Source organism: Littorina saxatilis, linkage group LG4 (assembly GCF_037325665.1).
Source record: "Littorina saxatilis isolate snail1 linkage group LG4, US_GU_Lsax_2.0, whole genome shotgun sequence".
NCBI lineage: Eukaryota > Metazoa > Mollusca > Gastropoda > Littorinimorpha > Littorinidae > Littorina > Littorina saxatilis.
The window spans coordinates 17,279,822-17,300,061 of NC_090248.1; the positions used below are offsets into that span (position 1 = coordinate 17,279,822).

Here is a 20,240-nt window from a genome sequence, read left to right on the forward strand (position 1 = left end):
CCGGGAGGGCATGCCCCCGGACCCCCCTAGCAAACTAGGCGCTTCGCGCCGTCGACTTGGCGCTTCGCGCCAAGTTCTGCTACAAACAATATTACTTTTGCTACAAGCAAAGATATTGTGCCCACCCCTGTTGATAGCAGCCACCAACTGTGTTTTTTATGTTGCCGTCAGTAAGTACTTAGTCTAAACTGTGTGATAGAGTGAGAATAAGTTTGATGTGAGGTGTTTGTGTTTGATTTCTGGAGCAGTTTTGTGCCGTAATTTTTGTTAACTCACGCGCTGCACGGTTCTGGGAACAGGCACTCGATACAAGACACATGTTTTATGCAGTACGACAATCACAGTGGCTGTTGACTCTAGTGTATTTCATCTTTTCTGTTTTTTAATTGCTTGTTTTGTTTTGCGTTTCCCCCCTTCTTTTTGTTCTTCAGCATATGACGTGTTTATTCCGTTTGTTTTGCTTCCAAAAATGTACAGGGTGTTTTTGTTTGTTTTTCTTCTAAAAATGTACAGTGTGTGTGTGTGTGTGTGAGTGTGTGTGTGTGTGTTGTGTGTGTTGTGTGTTGTGTGTTGTGTGTGTTGTGTGTGTGTGTGTGTGTGTGTGTGTGTGTGTGTGAGTGTGATCCCGCCGGAAAGAGTGTGTTTAACTCACAATTGAACTGTTTATTTTGAAATTACGCTCACTCTATTCCATTAAAGTGCACGTCATCTTCTTTTTCCTTAAGCATCTCAGAAAAATAACAACCCCAACTGTTGTGCTGTGTTGTTTTGTTTCGTTTTGTCTGTTCTGTTTTGTTTTGTTTGCGATAATGAAACAAACGTTAAATTGTCGTCGGATCGACGAGTTTTGTTTCCTGTGGTATACAACTACAAGTCTGTGAGAACAGTAGAGAAAACAGAGTCTGTGTTGAAAAACTTCCAAATCAACTTGTGTGCTGCTATGGGATTACTGATGTATGGCGCTGCAATGATACCAGTCAAAAGGCGTGTATAGGAGTGGCCGTCAGGTAGGCTTTTTGTTTTATTCACATGCAGCTAACAATTTGCATGAACATGTATTGAAAGACCGCTTTTTCTTTATTTTATATTACAGACATTACATGCACTATCTTGAATTATATAAACGCAAAACAAATTTCACATGCGCACCTTACGCATGCCAATAATATGTATTTAAATACGACTGTATATACTCTGTTGTTTGTATATATTTTGTAAAGTGTTGTACATATATCAGTGTACTTAGGGATTACGTTGGTCTTTTTTTCATTATTTTATGTTCTTTTATTGTGGCACACTGATTCAGATGTTTTGTTTACTGTACGTGTTGTCTTCTGTCCTCTTATAGACTGTGCCGTGCTTAGAGATGTTGGGTTTTCTGTTGATTTAACTGAAGCATCGATGTGTTTTTCAGATCTGTAAAGTATGGTATAATTATGTACTTGAATATAACTGACAAATAGTATCCTCTGTGTTGTCTTCTGCTAAATATTATGGCGCTTCGCGGGAGTTCCGGATGTTAAAGCGCAAGCAGGTGTTTATTATCAGCAGCTCACAGCCTGATTGCCAGTACACAGCGAGCGAGCCAGCTTTCGGCATCAGCTTATCACTGTGTTTGCTAGCCGCCCGCGGCGAATTCAGCATTTCTCAGTTCAAGCGCCAGTGGCAGTGTGTGGGAAAGACAGGGAAAGAGGAAGGGAGAGAGTAATAGGCGGGATGGAGGTTGCTTTGGCGAGCAATTTTTAACTCCAGCTGAGCGTGCATGGAATGGAATACAGTGATCCGTTCGTGTTCAGACAGGACGCAGATCCGAAGGACGTTGCTTTGCTCTTTGCAACCTTAGCGAGGGTATCTTCAGAGCAAATGGCAATGTCTGCAAGGTTGTACGCGCAGACTGTTCTCTGGCAACGAGAAGCTCTTTTGATGGGCTCTCGTCTAGAAGATAAGAGCATTCAGGACTCTCTTAGGGTCTCCCCTTTCCTCGAGGGTTCCCTACTCGGACAGGACGCGCTGAACGCACTGCAGAAGCAGTCACAGCAATCCAAGGATTTGCAGTTCGTCAAACTCTCAGAGTTGGCTTTTGCTAAACATCAGACCAAACGCAGTGGACCGCCCGCTCAATCTTTCTCTGGGTCATCCAATGCTGGTCAGAACTCAAAGAGGGGTTCGTCCTCAAGGGGAAATAATCGTTCTCGTCCTTACACGAAGTCCAGACCTCCTTCTTTCGGGAAGAGGGGGTCAGGCAGGAAGCCTAACCCCCAATGATGCTCCCCCGGTCCGAGCACCCCTGCACTCCCCACTCTTTCGGTGGCGGGAGGCCTTTTTCGGGCATTACCAGCTTGGTTGAGGAAAACAAACAACCACTGGATCGCGGGGGTGCTCCGATCGGGGTTCCGGCTCCTTTGGAGCTCTCACAGGGCTCCTTTGTCCAGAACCCCTCCTTCTTTTCGATTTCCGGCCAGAACAGAAGCCAGAGAGGCTATTCAGGCCGAGGTCAAACTTCTTATCCAGAAACAAGCGGTGGAAGAAGTTCAAGATCATGCCTCCCCAGGCTTTTACGGACGTCTTTTTGTCGTTCCAAAAGCCTCGGGAGGGTGGCGTCCGGTGTTAGATCTTTCACAGTTAAACCTATTTCTAAGGAAGATCAGGTTCACCATGGAGACACCCACTTCAGTGAGGGAGGCGCTCAGGCCTTTCGATTGGGTGACCTCCATAGATCTATCGGACGCGTACTTCCACATTTTGATGCACCAAACAGACCGGAAATGGCTTCGGTTTGTTTGGGGCAACAGGATCTTTCAGTTCAGAGCTCTGCCTTTCGGCCTCTCTTTGGCTCCTTAGATCTTTACGATGATAGAGTGCCAGTTTTGCTCTTTGATCAGAGGTCAAGGGATACGTCTCAGGACGTACTTGGACGATTGGCTGATTTTAAATCAGGCCCAATCACTGTGTCTCAGCCACACGCAGGTTATACTGCAGGAGGCAGCGGAACTAGGTTTCAGAATCAACGACAAGAAGTCCGAGTTGACACCTTCCCAGAACTTCACGTATCTGGGAATGGTATTCAACACTGTGGATTGGACGGTTCAACCTACGCAAAGGAGGGTAGACAAGATCCAGGGTCAGATCAGGGACACAGCGGATCTTTCTATGGCCTCAGTCAGATCTCTGACATCCATCTTAGGTCAGATGGAATCAATGGCCCCTCTGACACACTTGGGCAGGCTGCACAAACGGCCCTTTCAGGAAGCTCTGAACGCCAGATGGGAACCGGAGTCACAGAACTGGGAGACGCTAGTCTCACTTCGCGACTGGTTTGTCGACACGACCAAGCAATGGTTGATCACAACTTGGCTCACACAGGGTGTTCCCATCGTTCGTTCCCCTCCTTCGAAGCTCCTATTCACAGACACTTCTCTCAAGGGGTGGGGGGCTCACCTGGACGACCATACGTCCTTCGGTCTGTGGACACAGGTGCAAGTCACGTGGCATATAAACATGCTGGAGTTGGAAGCAGTTTTTCTGGCTTTGATGGAATTTCTTCCCTTCCTCAGGAGAGAACATGTGCTGATACATTCAGACAACACCACAGTGGTGTCCTATCTGAACAAACAAGGGGGGTCTCGCTCTCTAGCTTTGTCTCATCGAGCATGCGAGATTTTGATGTGGTGTCACCACCACGAGATCATACTGTCAGCAAAGTATCTTCCAGGGAAGCTGAACGTCTTGGCGGACTCGTTGAGTCGGTCCACCAAGATTGTCCACACGGAATGGACTATTACACATCATGCGCTTCTCCGCCTCTGGGCTCAAGTGGAGAAGCCGATGATAGACCTGTTCGCCACTCGGTATTCTCGCCGTCTGCCGATCTTTGTCTCCCCATTCCCGGATCCCGAAGCATGGAAGATCAATGCTCTTGAGATATCTTGGAGCGGTCTACATGCCTATGCGTTTCCTCCAATTCCCCTCCTCGGAAGGGTGTTGAGAAAAGCAGACCTCGAAAGACCGTCACTGGTACTGATCGCTCCAAACTGGCCAAGCCAGCCTTGGTTTCCGGATCTCCTACGGCTGGCAAGCAAGCCCCGTTTCCTCTCGAACTCAGAAGAGGAGATCTAGTCCAACCTCGATCAGGCACCCCTCACGAAAACCCACAGTGGCTTTCCCTTCACGGTTGGCAACTGTGCGGGAATCACTGAGACGCTCAGGGGCTTCGGCCGCTACGCTGGACTTGATCCAGGGATCGCATAGAGGTTCAACTTCTTCAGTCTACACCTCGCATTGGTTGGCATGGACAAAGTGGTGTCAAGTTAACGGAGTGAATGCTACATCACCCCGTTCAATGCAGGTGGCGAACCACTTATCCTGGCTTGCTGACCAGGGTCTTTCTCCGGCTTCACTGAAGGTTCGTCGATCAGCAATTTCAGTTACGCTGAAACAGCTAGGTCACTCTGTTTCACTTGGGGGTGTTATCTCCAGTGTGATTAAAGGAGTGTCCCTTCGATTTGCTAAATCAAAATCTTCGGTCCCGGCCTGGGATTTGCCTCTTGTTTTGGAATATTTAAGATCACAAGCCTTTGAGCCATTGCATACAGCTAGTCTTGATAATCTCACTCGGAAAGCAGTCATACTTACAATGCTGGCTTCCGCGAGACGGGGTAGCGAAATACATGCTTTGTCTGGTTCACCTCGAGACATCTCGTTTGAGAAAGATGGTTCGGTAGTCCTTAGGTTTTGCCCTAATTTCTTAGCGAAAAACCAGAAGCCAAATAAACCATCACCATTAGTGCAGATCAAACCACTGAGCAACATACTAGCTCCGTCAGATCCAGATGTAGCTAACTGCCCGGTGAGAACTTTGAGAGCTTACCTGTCTCGCACTAACCCGATCAGGTCACCAAAACAAAAATTACTTTTTATCTCTATCAATACAAAGAGAGAAAAAGATATTATGAAGTCTACCTTGGCTAGATGGGTTTCCACTCTAGTAAGACAGGCTTACTTGTGGTGGCAAGAGAGAGGGGGGGGGGGGGGCAGTCAGTCCTTCCTCTAAGGTCAGCTCGGACTCACGAAGTCAGGGCATGGGCTTCTTCATTGGCTGTCTTAACCCAATGCCCCCTGACAAAAAAATGGCAGGCAGCCTTCTTAATCCTGAGCAAAGGGAAACTACTCCGCACAACATGCACACATACAAAACAAAACAATTCATGTAAAATCATAGAGTACTCACATTTATATAGAAGATGGCAGAATAACTCGAGAATACACTATAGTTTCATATGCAAGTATGTTCTGTCCACTTCCGATGTAATAAATGTTGTTTAAAAAAAACAATCCAGCAAGTGTTCTTCAAAAACGTCCAACGTGTCAGCCTTCAGTCCTCATTTACACCAATATATGTTGAAACTCCCAGAAAAATCCTCCCGAAAGTCCTGTTGTCGAATAACAACACCCAGATCGATGTCAAGACTCATCCCCTTTCACCTCTTCAAGTAGAAAACCTTCAAAAGGCGTGTCAGAATCGTCATCTGAGTTCCCCATGATCGAACACCATACTTCCAAACCTTCGTTCAACGCCATTATGTCAGCCAAAAAAATCTCAAACTTTGAAAATTCACAGCGAACACACTATCGCATCGATTCAAACTCTGCAAACGCCAGAATGAAGCAGCCGGAAGGAAGTGCATTAATCACATCCGGTCGCAAGGCCTTATGGGTAAGGCTCAAAGCGAAAGTGAAAGTAGGTGACCTAGTGTTTAGCGGGCCATGCCGGGCGTTTCAGGGATTTCATAGGGCACTTCCAGCGGGCCATGCCGGGCGGTTCAGGGGGCATTGGGTTAAAGTATGGAAGACTTGAAGAAGTTCTGAATGCAGCCTACTGGACATCAGAAGATGTATTTTTAAACTTCTATCTGCGGGACGTATCAAGTGCCCGACAGAATGGAACTTTTGGCCTGCCAGCTATGGTAGCTGCAGGTCAGATTCTCGCAAGATGTTAACTGTGAGTACATTTTCCCACCACCTAAATTAGCAATCTGCTATCTATGTGAGTTTGGTAAGAATATGTAATTTAATATAAAATTTCAAAGATAAATTTTGATTTAATTAATATACTTACCAACTCACATATTGAATTCCCTCCCAGCCTGCCCCGCAAATTGTTTAAAGGGGTATATGTTTCAGGACGGAATGAGTGTCACTGGTGTACATCCTGCGCATGCGCAGTACACCGGCAGGGGAGATAACCACCACGGACCATGCCTTATATGGCATGTGGTTTTTGTTTTAGAGTTATCTCCCCATGTTACCATGTAAGAGTGCTTCAATGTCTTAGCAACCAAACGAAGTTATTGCTATCTATGTGAGTTGGTAAGTATATTAATTAAATCAAAATTTATCTTTGAAATTTTATATTTTAATGTTGCAGTAAAAAAGCAGAAGGCTTACACTCATTCATTCACACTGAACCACAGACTAGCTGAAACAAAGGTTCACGGGGATAAGTTAAAAGATACATGCTTAACATAAACCATGTAAAGGACAGAGCTGAGTGACAATGCTCAATAATTGTGAGGTGGGTGTGATTTGACTTGTGAGCTTCCATGTTGCAGGGAGGAGCGTGGTCGACCCCTGGAGCTGTTTACAGGCAGCAACATCAAGCGGCGCAGCCTGTCCGAGTCCAGCGTGAACAAGGCCTCGCAGCACTTGCATCAGGAGGAGGAGGGTGAGCAGCAGGCCCCGGGTCAGGGTGCAGCAAACCAACTGGCCAGTCAGGCCAAGGTGCCCAAGTTGGAGGTGCGCTCCTCTCGCATCCTGTCCCTGTCCAACTCCTTCAAGACTTCCTCAGGCACACCTCGTGGCAGCAGCGCCGGTGAAGGCAAGACGGGGAGAGTCAGCCCCTTACACCCTGCGGGCCGTCTCGCCTCTCACCACCATAACCACCACAAAAAGTCGCGATCCTCAGAAAACATTTCTATCAGTGGACTGTACGCTGCTAGCAAATCCCACTCGCAATATCCTTTCTCCTTCTCACTGAGCACGCCAAAGTCCAGCCTTGCCTCTTTCAAGTTCTTTGACAAATCATCATCATCGTCTCTTGCAGAGTCCCCATCAGCACAGCTATCATCACCATTACCACCATCATCCGTGTTGCCTGCATCATCACTATCAACATCATCACCGTCGGCCTCATCACCGGCGTTATCATCACCATCCTCAACGTGTGTGAAAGCTCAGAGCGGTGTTCAGACAGTAGTTGGCAGCCCCCATCATATGGCAGACACAGACAGGGTGCAGAGTTCCAACGGACAGTGGCTGAACTGTACAGAGGCAGTTGTCACCTCTCAGCCTGGTCATGTGACACTGTGCCCTGCTGACCCCTCACTGTTGTGAGCTGCAGACAAGCAAGCTAGGCTACCTGTACTGTTTGTTAAGTCAGGTCTCTTCACTGACAACTGTAACCAACACCTGTTGATTGGTGTGACACTCATCACAGCTAGTGGTGAACAGAGAAGGCAGTAAGTGGTATCCCCTAGTCATTCATTCATTTCCTGACTGAAGTGTGTCAGCTGACCTGGGATAAGGGAGAAGACGGGGGCATTGGAGCAGATAGGTGAGGGGAAAGGGAAGGAGGGGTGTGAGGGAATGAGGGGACAAGTAGGGTAGTAATTAGGCAGGCATTGATTGTTCTCGGACCTGATATTTTGTAAGGAGTGGGATATGGGGATTGAAATTTGGACTGGGAAACAGGATGAGAATGGGACAAGATCGATATGGATGAGGTTGTTGTCAAATAGAACTTGCTTTCACTTGATGCAGAATATGTTAAGCAAAAGTAACTGTGTTATGATGAAGATCTTTGTTATGCACACTTCATTTCATCGTAACATTTAAGGTATTCAGAAAAAAATACTTGGTGAGCTTATTCCCCTTGTGTGCATGCCTATTCTATTCAAATTTTACTTGTTACACTGATTGCAGGAGGGAGTGTTTTCCCCCTTCTGCATTGTTTGAGACAGATGACAATCAGGTGTGTTCTGTTGAATGCAGCGCATCCTTTTCTCTTTTCTGTGATGTGCGCAAAAGATCTTAAAGCAGGTGAATTTCACTTAATGGGACAGTTTTCCAACCCCATTACAAAGATGAATATACATTTTAAGAGTTATTTGATAGATGATTAGTTCAGCTAAATATTTGCTGCTCATGAAGCACAAGCATAGAATCCTAAAATTGTTTGAGCGCATTTTTACCATCAGATCTGGTTTTGTATCGCATATTTTTTGCCTAAATCATTGAAGAGCGTTCCGAAGAATTTGGTTTATTTTTTATAGATTTTTCCGGGACCTCTGAAAACTGTGCACCAGATATTATTTGTGATACGATAATCTCTCAGTTTCCAAAAGATCTGAACAGGTATAGCTTTTGTCATAGCCATCGCTTATTTTGTATCAGAAATGTTGAATAGTGTGCTAAATATCTGAAGCAGATAAGGTGACTAAAATTAGTCTTGCGTGTTTGTATTTAGTCTATTCTATACTACGCGGCATAAAAAACTAGGCAGATGCTTTTGAGTGCAGATCTTTGTGATGAAGCCGTTTATTGTAGATAGAAAATACTACATGGCTTGCTGTGTTGTACCAGATTTACGCGAGTTGCTTTTTTAAATATTGAACTGCGAGCGAAAGCGAGCTTTTCAATATTTGAAAAAGCAACTCGTGTAAATCTGGTACGACACAGCAAGCCAGGAAGTATTCTACTTTATCCTACATACTGTACTTAAATGCCTTCAGCTCCAAACATCCCTGAGTTGACGCGTACAAATTGAAGACGCTTCTAATAGAACCTCGATCTCTTCCAATACCTCACGCAATCTTTGACGTCAAAGTTACGTCACTCTGGAAATTATTGCATGACGTGTTTGTTCTAAAAATTCTTTCGGGTGAAACATCAAGCGCAACAGTGTTTCCATTATGACGTTTGTCTCGGTTATTTTGGCATCATTCGCAGTGGAAAAACAGGTCCCTGCCAGACTAGTTTTACAATACATGACCTCATTCACATGAACTGTGGTGAACTATATTGTTATGTCATGAGTGGTATCTCACACGTATGTAGGATAAAACGCAGTTACACCCCCCAAAATAAAATTTGCAAAAGAAAGGTTAAAATCGACGGTAAAATCGACAAAAAATTAGAAAAGCTAAAATGCAACAAGTTTTGCATGTCATTGGAAAGAACAATCATATTTGTATCCAAAACAGTCAGTTTTGTTCCCCTGTTGTTCGTCCTTTGTTCTCGAAGATGACCGCAGATCGACTCATGGTAGGCTTGGATGTCTGGTCCGGAGATGGCTGGTGAGGCCGATCCGGGCCAGGAATCCCTTCCCACATGTGGGACACACATGGGACGGGTCAGCTGCTGGGGTACTGGCTGCTCTGGATTTTCAGAGTGTGCGTTTTTGCTCTGCACTTTGGATCCTTCTCTGTTCCGCGGTCTGGGCACCAGTATGGACGAGGCTACGCCATTTCGATCTGTCTTGCGCAAGTTGCTCCCAAGAGTCGACCGGAATGTCCAGGTTTTTCAGAGAGGCTTTTAACGTGTCCTTATATATCTTCTTTTGCCCTCAAACAGTACGTTTTCCCTGACAGAGTTCACTGTGTCAAAGGCCTCAGTCAGTTCGATAAAGGTGGTGTAGAGGTCGCGGTGCTGCTCCTGGCATTTTTCCTGGAGTTGGCGTGCCGCGAAGATCATGTCAACGGTCCCAGACCACCTCGAAAGCCACACTGGCTCTCATGGAGTAGGTCTTGTTCTAGGTGTCTCAGCAGGCGTTGAGCAGAATACGGGCCAGAACCTTGCCTGCAATGGACAGTAGAGATATTCCTCTGTGGTTGTTGCATGACCGGCGGTTTCCTTTTCTTTTGTAGATGTGGACGATGTTGGCGTCTTTGAAGTCCTGGGGGATTTTTCCTTCGTTCCACATGGACTGGAAGAGGTCGGTCAGCTTTACAAGGGTGACTGTCCATGCTGATTTATAAACTTCTGCAGGAATGGCGTCTGTACCTGGAGCTTTGCTGCTGGACATCTGCGAGACTGCTTTCTTGACTTCTGGGAGAGTTGGTGGGGAGTCGAGCTCGTGGTTCACCTCTACTTGTGGCAGCTGAGCGATAGCCTCCTCATTAATAGAGGATGGCCGATTTAGCACACTATCAAAGTGTTCTGCCCATCTTTCTAGTATTTGCCTTTTCTCTGTGAGCAGTATTTGCCTTTTCTCTGTGAGCAGTATTTGGCCGTCGGCACTGAGGAGGGGGGATGATCCAGAAGACTGTTCGTAGAAATGCTTCAGATCACGCTTATCCGCGAAGTTCTAGATCTCATCTGCCTTAGCACTAAGCCAGGAGTCTTGTATCTCGCGTAGCCTTGCTTGCACTGTGTGGCGGGTCTGGATGAAAGCTGCCTTCTTGCTTGCTGACGACGGGTCGCTCTGGTGTGACCGGAGTCGTTGATTCTTCTCAGCGAATAGAGCTTGGATTTCCTCGTCGTTTTCGTCGAACCAGTCCTGGTGGTTTCGCTTGGCTGGTCCAACGTGCTCTGAAGCAGTTTGGTATACAGTGTCTTTGAAGGAGGACCATTGTTCCTCAATGCTGCCTTGTCCTACTGGCACCCCTATATATTCTAACAATGACGTGGCATGCTGAACGGTGTAGGTGTCATTCCTCTCAGAAGGTGGTTTTTGAAGCTGTTTTAGTGGGTAATGAGACAAAAAGCGATGCATCTCAGTACCACGCAATGCATTGCCCTCAAACTTTCGGGGATTTGTGCTAACACATTGCGTAAATAATTTGCGGTTCCGCAAAAGCTTTTATGATGACACGGGACAATTGTTATTTTTGCCTAGAGGGGGGGATGCGATAATAAGAACCAATTAGAGACACTGTTGTCTGATAAGGAAGAGCCAATAAGATTTCCAGTGTAGGTCACATGTAATTAACTAAGCGTCACTCTCTAGACAACGCTGGACCAGGAAGCTCCAAATTTTCAGTCTGCTCAAATTCTTTTGGTTATTCTGAAATTTTCTTATGTAACATTTCAGCAAGAGTTTTGAACATAAAGATGCATCCTATCAGAGTGAATAGAAAAATGTGAAACTTAGCAGGCATTAAGAGAATTGAAAGCTTCAAATTACACTTTAATTGTTTACATTTCAACACCGGCCACTCACAGCGCACTGGTTTAAACGCTAACAAAAGTTCCTGGAAAATGCTCTTTTAATAGCCATGCTCAGTCAAGCGTGTCAGCAGTGAGCTTTTCATAGGCGTAGGCTGTCAATTTTTGCTGTCCGCATATGAAAGAGCCTACATCTTGAATATTACTCTCGTGTTGAAATCCTCATAATTTGTCTGATTAAGGATGAACATGAACTTTAAATCTGTGGCTCACCAACTCTTATTGTTCTTGAAGAATACAAAAAAAAAAAGGTCATCATGTCTTGCAAAGACCTACCGATAATTGTAACACTCTCTCTGGCATGTCGCATAACAGCGTTACTAATAAATGAATTGCGATTTCGTGTGCATTTTACGACATGTTACCACAAATCACTAACAGTTTGAGGGCAATGCGTCAAAAGGTTACTGAAATGTCCCGTTTTTAGTCTTATTACCTGCTAAAATGACTTCAAAAAACGCCATTAATGGCTTCTGAGAGGATAGACACCAACAACGTTCTGCATGCCATAATGCCATTGTTAGACAACATAGGAGAACAAAACAGACTGTTTTGCATACAAATTTGAATGTTCTTTCCAATTTTCTGATTTTTTTGTCGATTTTAACATTGATTTTAACCTTGCTTTTGCAAATTTGATTTTTAGGGGTGTCTTTGTTGTAGGTTTGAATGTATAGACACTACCTTGCGTAAAATCAGTCTGTTTGCTGATTATGGTAGGGGAATGGATGACCTTTCCAGTCATATAACTGGTTTTACAATAAACGGCCTCATCGCAAAGATCTCTTAAACGTATCTGCCTAGGTTTTTTTTTTAACGGGTAGTGAAGTTTTTAGTCTTAGGTTTGAAGTTTAGTCTTTACCCTTTTTTGAGTCCATTTTGTGATTTGGGGGTGGGGATTTGGAGGAGGTGGTACAGAAATGAGAAGTTACATTTGGAGAGCAAAACACTTACTCTTCAGCTTTGTTTATTTGTTTGTATACATACCAAGGTTTCAGCTGGGATTTGGGCTGTATCAGAATATGTAATTATGTTTTGCCATACCTCAGCCTGCTTTATCAAATAGTTCAGTCTCTCCCTCGTTTGTTGTAGAATCCGTCCATTATTTTCCCAAATGCTTTTAAATTTAATAAAAAGAAAAAGAAATTCATTTGCATTTTGTGAGAAATGCTGGTGTGAAATAAAACAGACAAATCTTGTTGCATGATAAACCTAATTAAAGCATTTATTGGTGTTGTGCTATACAGTTTATACATCTTTATGAAGTTTACACTGTTACTTTGTACCGATACGCTGGTCCTAATTGCATGGTTTTTTTTCCTGTAGCAACAGGTTTTGTTGGTGTCATTTCTTAGCAAGACTGTGCTCACCATGTTCTCTTACTGTTCATGTAATAAGGTGATGAGCTAGTCATGTTCATTTGTTGATTTATTGCACAACATATTCTCTTGAGGTTTTGTTGATGATTTTATGAGTGTGTGTTTTAGCAGTGTTTAAATGGTGACTGGCCAGTAGGGTGACTTTCTTCATCTGCTAGCTCAGCAGACCCAGTTGAGTGTTATGTTACTCTGGTCCTGCCAGTGTGGCTACACAAGTCCTGTGCTCACTCCGTCATGCCAGTGTTCAGCCTACCTCTGCTTTCTTTGCTGTCAGGGGGGAACAAATGTTGAACATTTAACCCCTTCACTGCCCACCCCGTATGTAATACGTGGTCATTTTTGGTTTGTCGTACGCCCATAACCGTATCTCGTACGTGGGATTTGTGTCAACAACATTTAAATTACATATTCTTACTCCAATTCTTATGAATGCATTGACTTCAGTCTCACATGCTAGATGTCGAAAAAACCACTCAAATTACCTGCCCTTAGTAGGGTGGTAACCAAGCTAAAAGCGACGCCATAGCCGTTGCTATGGCCTGACCTTGCTCAGTTACCCATAACACCCTGCGCACCACGTGAGCGCCAGCATCCGTAATAATCATTCTCGACTTTCGACAACACACGGTGGACGTGTCGGAATTTTGTCACTCACTTTTGGCCTTCGCATGCCTGCTCGTCCGTGAGACTAGCCGGTTTCTTGTGGGTCTACCTGTCCGTCTACCTTTTGGTGAGATCTTTCCTGTTTATGTTTGGTATAAATGTTGATAGCTTTGTGTTGAACACGCACGCAGAAGTTTTTCGTTCTGGGTGACTGTTTTTCGCCGGTCTTAAAATGGCCGACAACAAAGCTAAACTTGGCGCGAGACTGGAAGGTGACAAGGCTCTTAGCCCGTTTAAGAAAACTAAACCTAAGAGTAGCCAAAGAACTTTGATTTGCCTATTATGCGGGTCGTAGATCCGTCAAACAGCACTTCTTTTAATGTTCCTATCCCTCCGAGGGCGGGTTCAGTTCTTTCACAGCTCGCTTCCCCTATTGGGGTTAATCAGCCTTTAGGCTCCTTATAGACTTTTTGTTGGATCGTTGTCGGGGCGACTGATGGGGGGGGTGGCCGTGTGGCTATTCTTTCCCCTTTCTCTGCGTAAGAGGAATCAGTCAATGTCCTCCTTTTGGGGGGGACTTAACGATGTTTTGTGTCTTTATTCTCAGGTGTTTCAGGCGCGATCAGCGGTTCACGCCCTCTCGTTCGTCAGCTTCGCACTGTGGTCTAGTGCAAATGGCCTGTTCGGTTCAGCCCTTTTTTTGCCTCTGGTGGCTCTGGGCTGTTCACGAGCACCCCGCCTGCTCCCTGCCTGCGTCTAACCACTCTGATTACCTCCGGTACTTCACAGTGTGTTACGCAGCCCCCCGCCAATGGGGGGGGATAGGGGGGGCGCTCCTGCTTTGCACCGTCGTCTGGTGCAAATGGCCAGTTCGGTTCAGTCCTTTCTGCCATTGGTAGACTGGGTTGTTCGCGAGCACTCTCTCCATTAGGAGAGGGGGCCTGCTCCCCGCCTGCTTTGGCCGCTCGGCTTGCTTTAAAACAGCACAGCTGGGTCGGTCATGCAGCCCCCTTACCGTGAGGAAGGGGGAGTGGGGGGGGCACGGTAAGTCACGGCCTGGGCTTGTCCCACTCTGCCCTTTGCGGGCAGGGGGCTGTGTTAGCGTCCCACCCTTTCCCGCCCTCCGGGCGCGTTCGGGTGGGGGTGGTATCAGTGACTCACTCTTTCCCGCCCACCGGGCAGGATCGGGTGGGGGCTGGAGCAGCGTTCCACCCTTTCCCTCCCTCTGGGTTGGACTGGGTGGGCGCTGTTGGACTGTCTTCACAGTCTGTGCCTCTATTGTCCTGGCCCGACAATCGTTCTCCTCCCCTATCGGGGTGGGTGGGCGGTGGGCTATAGGACTACGGCAGGTGGACGGAGGGGGGTCGGCCGTTTTTCGGGTCGTCTCTCTCCGTCGCTCTTACTGCTGTGACGAGCCACCCCCCTCCCCATCTGGGGCATGGCGTGGCTCAGGCCTTTCTACACAGTGGGGGTGCTATGTACGGCTTTCCAGGCTATGTTACATACTCCTTCTCTGCTCCATTTGGGGCAGGTGGCTGTGTTAGCTGCCCGCGCTTGTCGCGGGTAGCGGTCGGGGAACAATGAGCTTGACTCTCTTTTGTTCTCGGCAGGGTGTCTCGCACAGTGGTCGGGGAACAATGAGCTTTGCTCCGTTTTGTTCTATGCACGGGCTGTGCCGGCTGTCTACCTGTGAGCGGTTGCTCTGGCAGGCGGAGACAGAACATACTCTTTCTCTCCAGTCTCCCATTCTTTGTATTCACAATGGTTTGCGGGGACTCGGTCTATAGTATCGCCTGGCCAGTGGTCATTGTCCTTAGCCAGCATGGGTCACCCCCCTCCTAGGGGTGGGTGAGTGATAGGGCTACTTGACTTTGGCAGGTGGACGAGTGAGGATCGGCCGTTTACGGCCGTTTCTCTATTTCAGTCTTTCCCCCCTCCAGGGGTTACGGCTTTGCTGGACCACCCCCCTCCCCACTTGGGGTGAGTTGTGGTTCAAACCAGGTAGTCTGGTTCTTAGCACTGGGATGCTTCGCTCGCACAGCGGGTGGGGTAAGACTCGCCGGACCCGGCTTTGTCTTGTTTCCCCACTCTCTCTCCTTCTCGGCAGGGAGCTGTGCCAGTTCCAACCCCTCTTCCCCCCACCTCTTGTTCAGGTGGGCGGTTTGGGTTGGCAGTCAGAGACTGATCACGCTTTTCATTCTCACTCTTGGCGGTGTTATCGGCAGGAGTGTTTAGTGCGCGACCTCCCCTGTCTCCCCTCCTTTTGTGTTTTTACACAACTGCTGGTTAGAATTCGGACTCCTTGTTTGAGGAGGGGGCATAGGGCATAAAGCGGCTGCTGTTGCAGTTTACTTTGTCCCGGATAGGTTGGGGGTGTCTCTCTTCCTTCCTCTTCCGGGATGGCTTTGGGTTTTCACAGGCTTTCTCGCAATTGTTTCATTTGCTGAGTCTCCGGTGATTGCCTCCACATGCCACACTTTTTGGCTTGATCCGCACCTTAGGATAGTGGTCTTCAGCCTACACCTTTCCCGCTGCTTCATACGCAGGGAACTGCTGGCTTCGGGGTTTCAGGCTGCTTCGTCCTCACTTTTAGTGCGGAAGAAGATAGCAGGGAATTTTCAGGCTCAGGGTCTGATCCGGATTTTTTTATTGCCAGGGGCTAGTTTTCTGGCTTCGCTTACAGACCACAGGGAACATGGGGTTTTCATGATGTTACTCCTTCCTCTCCTCTCTGGAGGAGCTAGGATGGCATGGTTTAGAGTTTTCTGCTTTGGCTGAGACTCTCTTCTGTGCTTTCTTATGGGCAATCTTATCCTCCCTGAACGCCCTTTTGGGTTAGGGAGGATGCCTTGGATAAGGCTTTAGCCAGGCTGCTGGCAGCTTGGGCTAGGGTCGTCACCGAGCGGAGGAGTTTCTCGGTGACGTTTTAGGCCCGCACTGTTTTTGCTTGGTGTGATCTCCTTCTTTTACAAGGGGTTTGATTTCACGCCGGTTGCAGGAAGCAAGGGTCAGGCTTTTTCTGGGGTTGTTAAAACCTACTCAATAGCTGGAATCTTTCCCTTCCTTATTGGACCGCTGGCAGCGCGTTTATGCGCTCCCGGTTACAAAGGGGTGTTTTGGTTCAGTGTCTCCTCCCTCTCTGCGGGAGGTGGGTCGGCATGGGCTAGAGCCTTCAGCTTTGGCTGAGATTTTCCTCTGTCCTCTCACATGAGCTTTCCTTTTGCGTTTCTGCACACAGGAAAGGGCTCGGTTTCTGGAGGGTGTTGGTCTCTGGACTATCTCGGGGGCTGGTTGAGCTTTTTCAAGGTCAATCAGCTTGTCAGCTGCACTTTCTTTTGGTGTTGAACCAGGCTTTTTGCCTGGTGCTCTCAGTAACCAGGCAAAATTCCGAGCTGTCCTTATCCCAGGTTTTTACCTGGGCATGCTGTTCGACTTTGTCTCTTGGAGGGTTTGTTCTTCACACAAGAGAGAATAGGGAGGCTTTAAGCTCTTTTCACTGCCAGACTGGCACGAGAGCAGGCCTCTGCGGGGTCTTTAGACCCGATCTTCGGTCGGACGGTATCGATAGCTATGCTGGCCCTCTAGTCTTTCCTCAAGTTTTTTTGGGGGTTCGGCCTCACAGGTCTGGGGCATGAGGGTCCTCCTCCAGAGTGGGTTCCTCCACGCGGGAAGGTGGCTGGAGTCCTTTTGGATCGCTCAGGGTGTTTTTTCCCTAGCTTTGTTTTCCCCCGGACTTAGACCGCTTTATGGATGCGTTTTCGTCTGGATGGGGCCTGCACTGGCAATTGCAGTCTTGAGGCTGTGATGTAGACGCAACTCCTTGGGCTTCTCTTTTGCCTGGGGTTAGGAGCAGTAGCTCTCAGTCTACTAGCCTTTCTTTTTGGCTATTTACAGGCATGTCCTGTTGCATTCGGGCAATTCTTCTGTTGCTTCTTATGTGAACTAGCTGGGAGGAGCAAGTTCTCACTCCCTGTCAGACAGAGTATAAGGGATTCTGATTGGGTTTTCACACTAAATCATTTTCTCAGGGGAATATCTCCCCGGCCAGCTCTGCGATCTGGCCGACTCGCTCAACAGGTCCTCTCAGGGCTTGCACAGGGGTTGGCCCATCTGCTTACGGGTCTGGAGGCGTGCTGTTTGTGTTTTAGATCATGGGTTCTGACTCTGGTCTTTGGGCATGAAGCATATATTTCCTCCACTTTATCTGTGTATGCTCCTTTTTGGCCTCCTTGGCCAATTGGGGATATAGAGCGGGGGTGCAACTCCTTAGCGCCCCTCTCTCAAGCCAGGTGGTTTTTCACCTCTGTTTCATTTTTTGGCTTTGGGCAGCTGGGCCTCTTCTTTGAGGTTCCGGCGTCTCGGCTATCTCAGCTGTTTTGAAACAAATAGGTCTCTCTTCTGTTGTTCATGGCGCTCTTGTGGGCATGATCAAAGGACCTTGTTTTACGAGGTTTAGAGGCTCCCCCTTGGTTAGCGCGTTGGACTTTGTTCTACTTACTCTGGGCCTCAGCCCTGTAGGGCAGTGAGGCGCATGCGTTTTTGGGGTTTGCCAGAGGACGTAGCCTTAGGGCTTTTGGTTCCGTTTGTTCACGGTTTTTGGCCAGGTTTTGGGGTTTCAGAAACCTGGTCAATCTCCTCTGGTGTTTGATTCCCTCCTCTCGGGAGGATTCTCGCTCCGGGAGATTCGGATTTTCTAACTGTCTGGTTAGACTTTTTTTTAATCCCTTTTTGACTTTACTGTCTTTTGGAACCACGAGCTTTAGCTCAGGTTCTTGTTTCTTTACAATGGGGCGAAAGGGACATCTTTTATTTGTCTCTCTCTAGAGGCTCTGCTACATTCATAGGACAGTCCTATGAGTGGTGCGTTTTGAACAGGGTGGGGGGGGGCGTTCAGTCCTCCCTCTATTCCTTTTCAGGCGTTAGGGAGTCCAGAGTCTGGTGTTCTTCTCTGGCTGGTGGTGTTCCTCTCGCCTATGCGAGGTTTGCCAACAGCTCGGGTACAGATTTTGTGCTTCCTTTATTGCCGTGTTGCGTCCTGGTCGCCTAGGCGAAGCTTTGCAAACGGCTTACTGGAGATCAGACGATGTGTTCATTGCTTTCTATCTTCGGGATATCTCCTGCACGCGGCTAGTCGGCTCCAGTTCATTGCGGGCTTTAGTTACTGCAGGGCAGGTTCTTACAAGGACATAAGTAGGTTCCCTCCACCTTTAGGAGGAATCTGCATTCATAAGAATTGGAGTAAGAATATGTAATTTAAATGGAAAATTTTTAAGTAAATTTTCATTTGATATAATATACTTACCCAATTCTTATAGTTAATACCCTCCCATCCATCCCCGCTGTCTTATATCCTTGGGGTGTTTTAATAGTCTCGAATGATTATTACGGATGCTGGCGCTCACGTGGTGCGCATGGTGTTATGGGTAACTGAGCAAGGTCAGGCCATAGCAACGGCTATGGCGTCGCTTTTAGCTTGGTTACCACCCTACTAAGGGCAGGTAATTTGAGTGTTTTTTTCGACATCTAGCATGTGAGACTGAAGTCAATGCATTCATAAGAATTGGGTAAGTATATTATATCAAATGAAAATTTACTTAAAAATTTTCCATTTCGGGACATTTCTGAAAACTAAATGGGAGGTAACCACTGTCCAAGTACTTGTAGGGGTTCTAAACACAGTTCTTTCCCATAGACCGTTCGGATAAGCTACTACCACGTGTTGACAACTCACCACTGTGCCTACATGTAGAACCAATCTATTAGAATTCACAATGGTGGCCGAAAGTCGTACCTCAACTCGTAGACCTGTTTTCAAGCGATACAGTGTTCTGGAAGCTCTACAAGAAGTGATTTATGGATTACCACACAGAAGAATACTTTTATGGGCTGTAATGTGAGTACCTGATGTTTGACACCAGTTTTAGCAGTGTTTTGTGTGGTTTTATGTGCTGGATTGTGTGTGTGTGTAAGTCCGGAAACTGTAATTTTTGACAAAAATGGTCATTATATCAATTTTTACTATAACAATCACAAACAAAGTCCAATGATCATGTCATCCTATAATAGCCAAGGGTATAAGCAAAACACATGCCAAAGATCTAAGAGATATCTCAATAAATGATCGAGCAGTGAACAGATTAGTGAACCTACCGAAGAAAGGGAAATTTTGCCCTGGCGCACAGCAATACCAAAATGCTGTTATACTGTGGCAGTGAAGAGGTTAAAGAGGGTTGTTGTAGAATTGTAAATGAAGAATAAATTTACAGCTGGGAATGTTAGGTGGGTGTGTGTGTGTGTGTGTGTGTGTGTGTGTGTGTGTGTGTGTGTGTGTGAGCGTGCGTGGGTGCGTGCGAGATATCAGATTGAGGACGCAAATTCTAAAGTAATAGGATCAGGTTTTTGACACAGATTGTGAATGTAATCGGAATTATTGTACAGATAATGAATACATACAAACATATAGTGAATATGATAATGAATACATACAAACATATAGTGAATATGCTCAGATTTATAAAATGGTCAGATTTACAACAATCAGTGTACCAATGTGATCAGGTTTATGGCACAAATTGTTCATGAATGTGATTAAGTTTATGGCACACCTTTTCTAATTATGTGATCAAGGTTATGACACAAATTGTCTGCATGGATTAAAGGTAATGATATAAAATGTGCTTGAATGTGAGTCATTTTACAGCACATTATGTGTGAATGTGATTCGTTTATGAAACACCTTTTGTGAATTTGGTCAGTTTTATTGTAAGAATTGGATAGAGTATGATCAACCTGTTGACACAAATTGTGCACACATCCTGTTTAACGATGTTGTTCAGTTCAGAGAAAGGAATTATGTGGCATTTGATACTTTGCCATTTGTGTCTGGCATATGAAGACGGATTTTGACACTTAATGATGTGTACTCGGAAATGTCACCACCTAAATAGCTGGGTATTCTTTACATACAATAGCGTGGTATCGGTTTACGTTAGAAAATGCTTTTACATTCAGGTGATCAAGTATATTCTGTTATTGATG

The 20,240-nt window shown here is 46.3% G+C and overlaps 2 protein-coding genes across 4 annotated transcripts in view; both read left to right on the forward strand.

Moving 5' to 3' along the window:
- LOC138964111 (cortactin-binding protein 2-like) overlaps positions 1–7,600 on the forward strand; it is a 164,984-nt gene extending 157,384 nt beyond the window's left edge. The window contains exon 23 of the mRNA XM_070335991.1: positions 6,609–7,600. Within this exon, the coding sequence (XP_070192092.1) occupies positions 6,609–7,389 (781 nt within the window). The 3' untranslated portion in view covers positions 7,390–7,600. The remainder of the gene's footprint in view (positions 1–6,608) is intronic.
- An 11,109-nt stretch (positions 7,601–18,709) lies between these two features.
- The window catches only part of LOC138964112 (uncharacterized), an 86,400-nt gene continuing 84,869 nt past the window's right edge, over positions 18,710–20,240 (forward strand). For 2 of the 3 annotated variants that reach the window (XM_070335992.1, XM_070335994.1), the window contains exon 1: positions 18,712–19,095. In XM_070335992.1, the coding sequence (XP_070192093.1) occupies positions 18,974–19,095 (122 nt within the window). In that variant the 5' untranslated portion in view covers positions 18,712–18,973. Of the gene's footprint in view, positions 19,096–20,240 lie in introns of all 3 variants that reach the window. The other variant, XM_070335993.1, reaches the window with a different exon arrangement.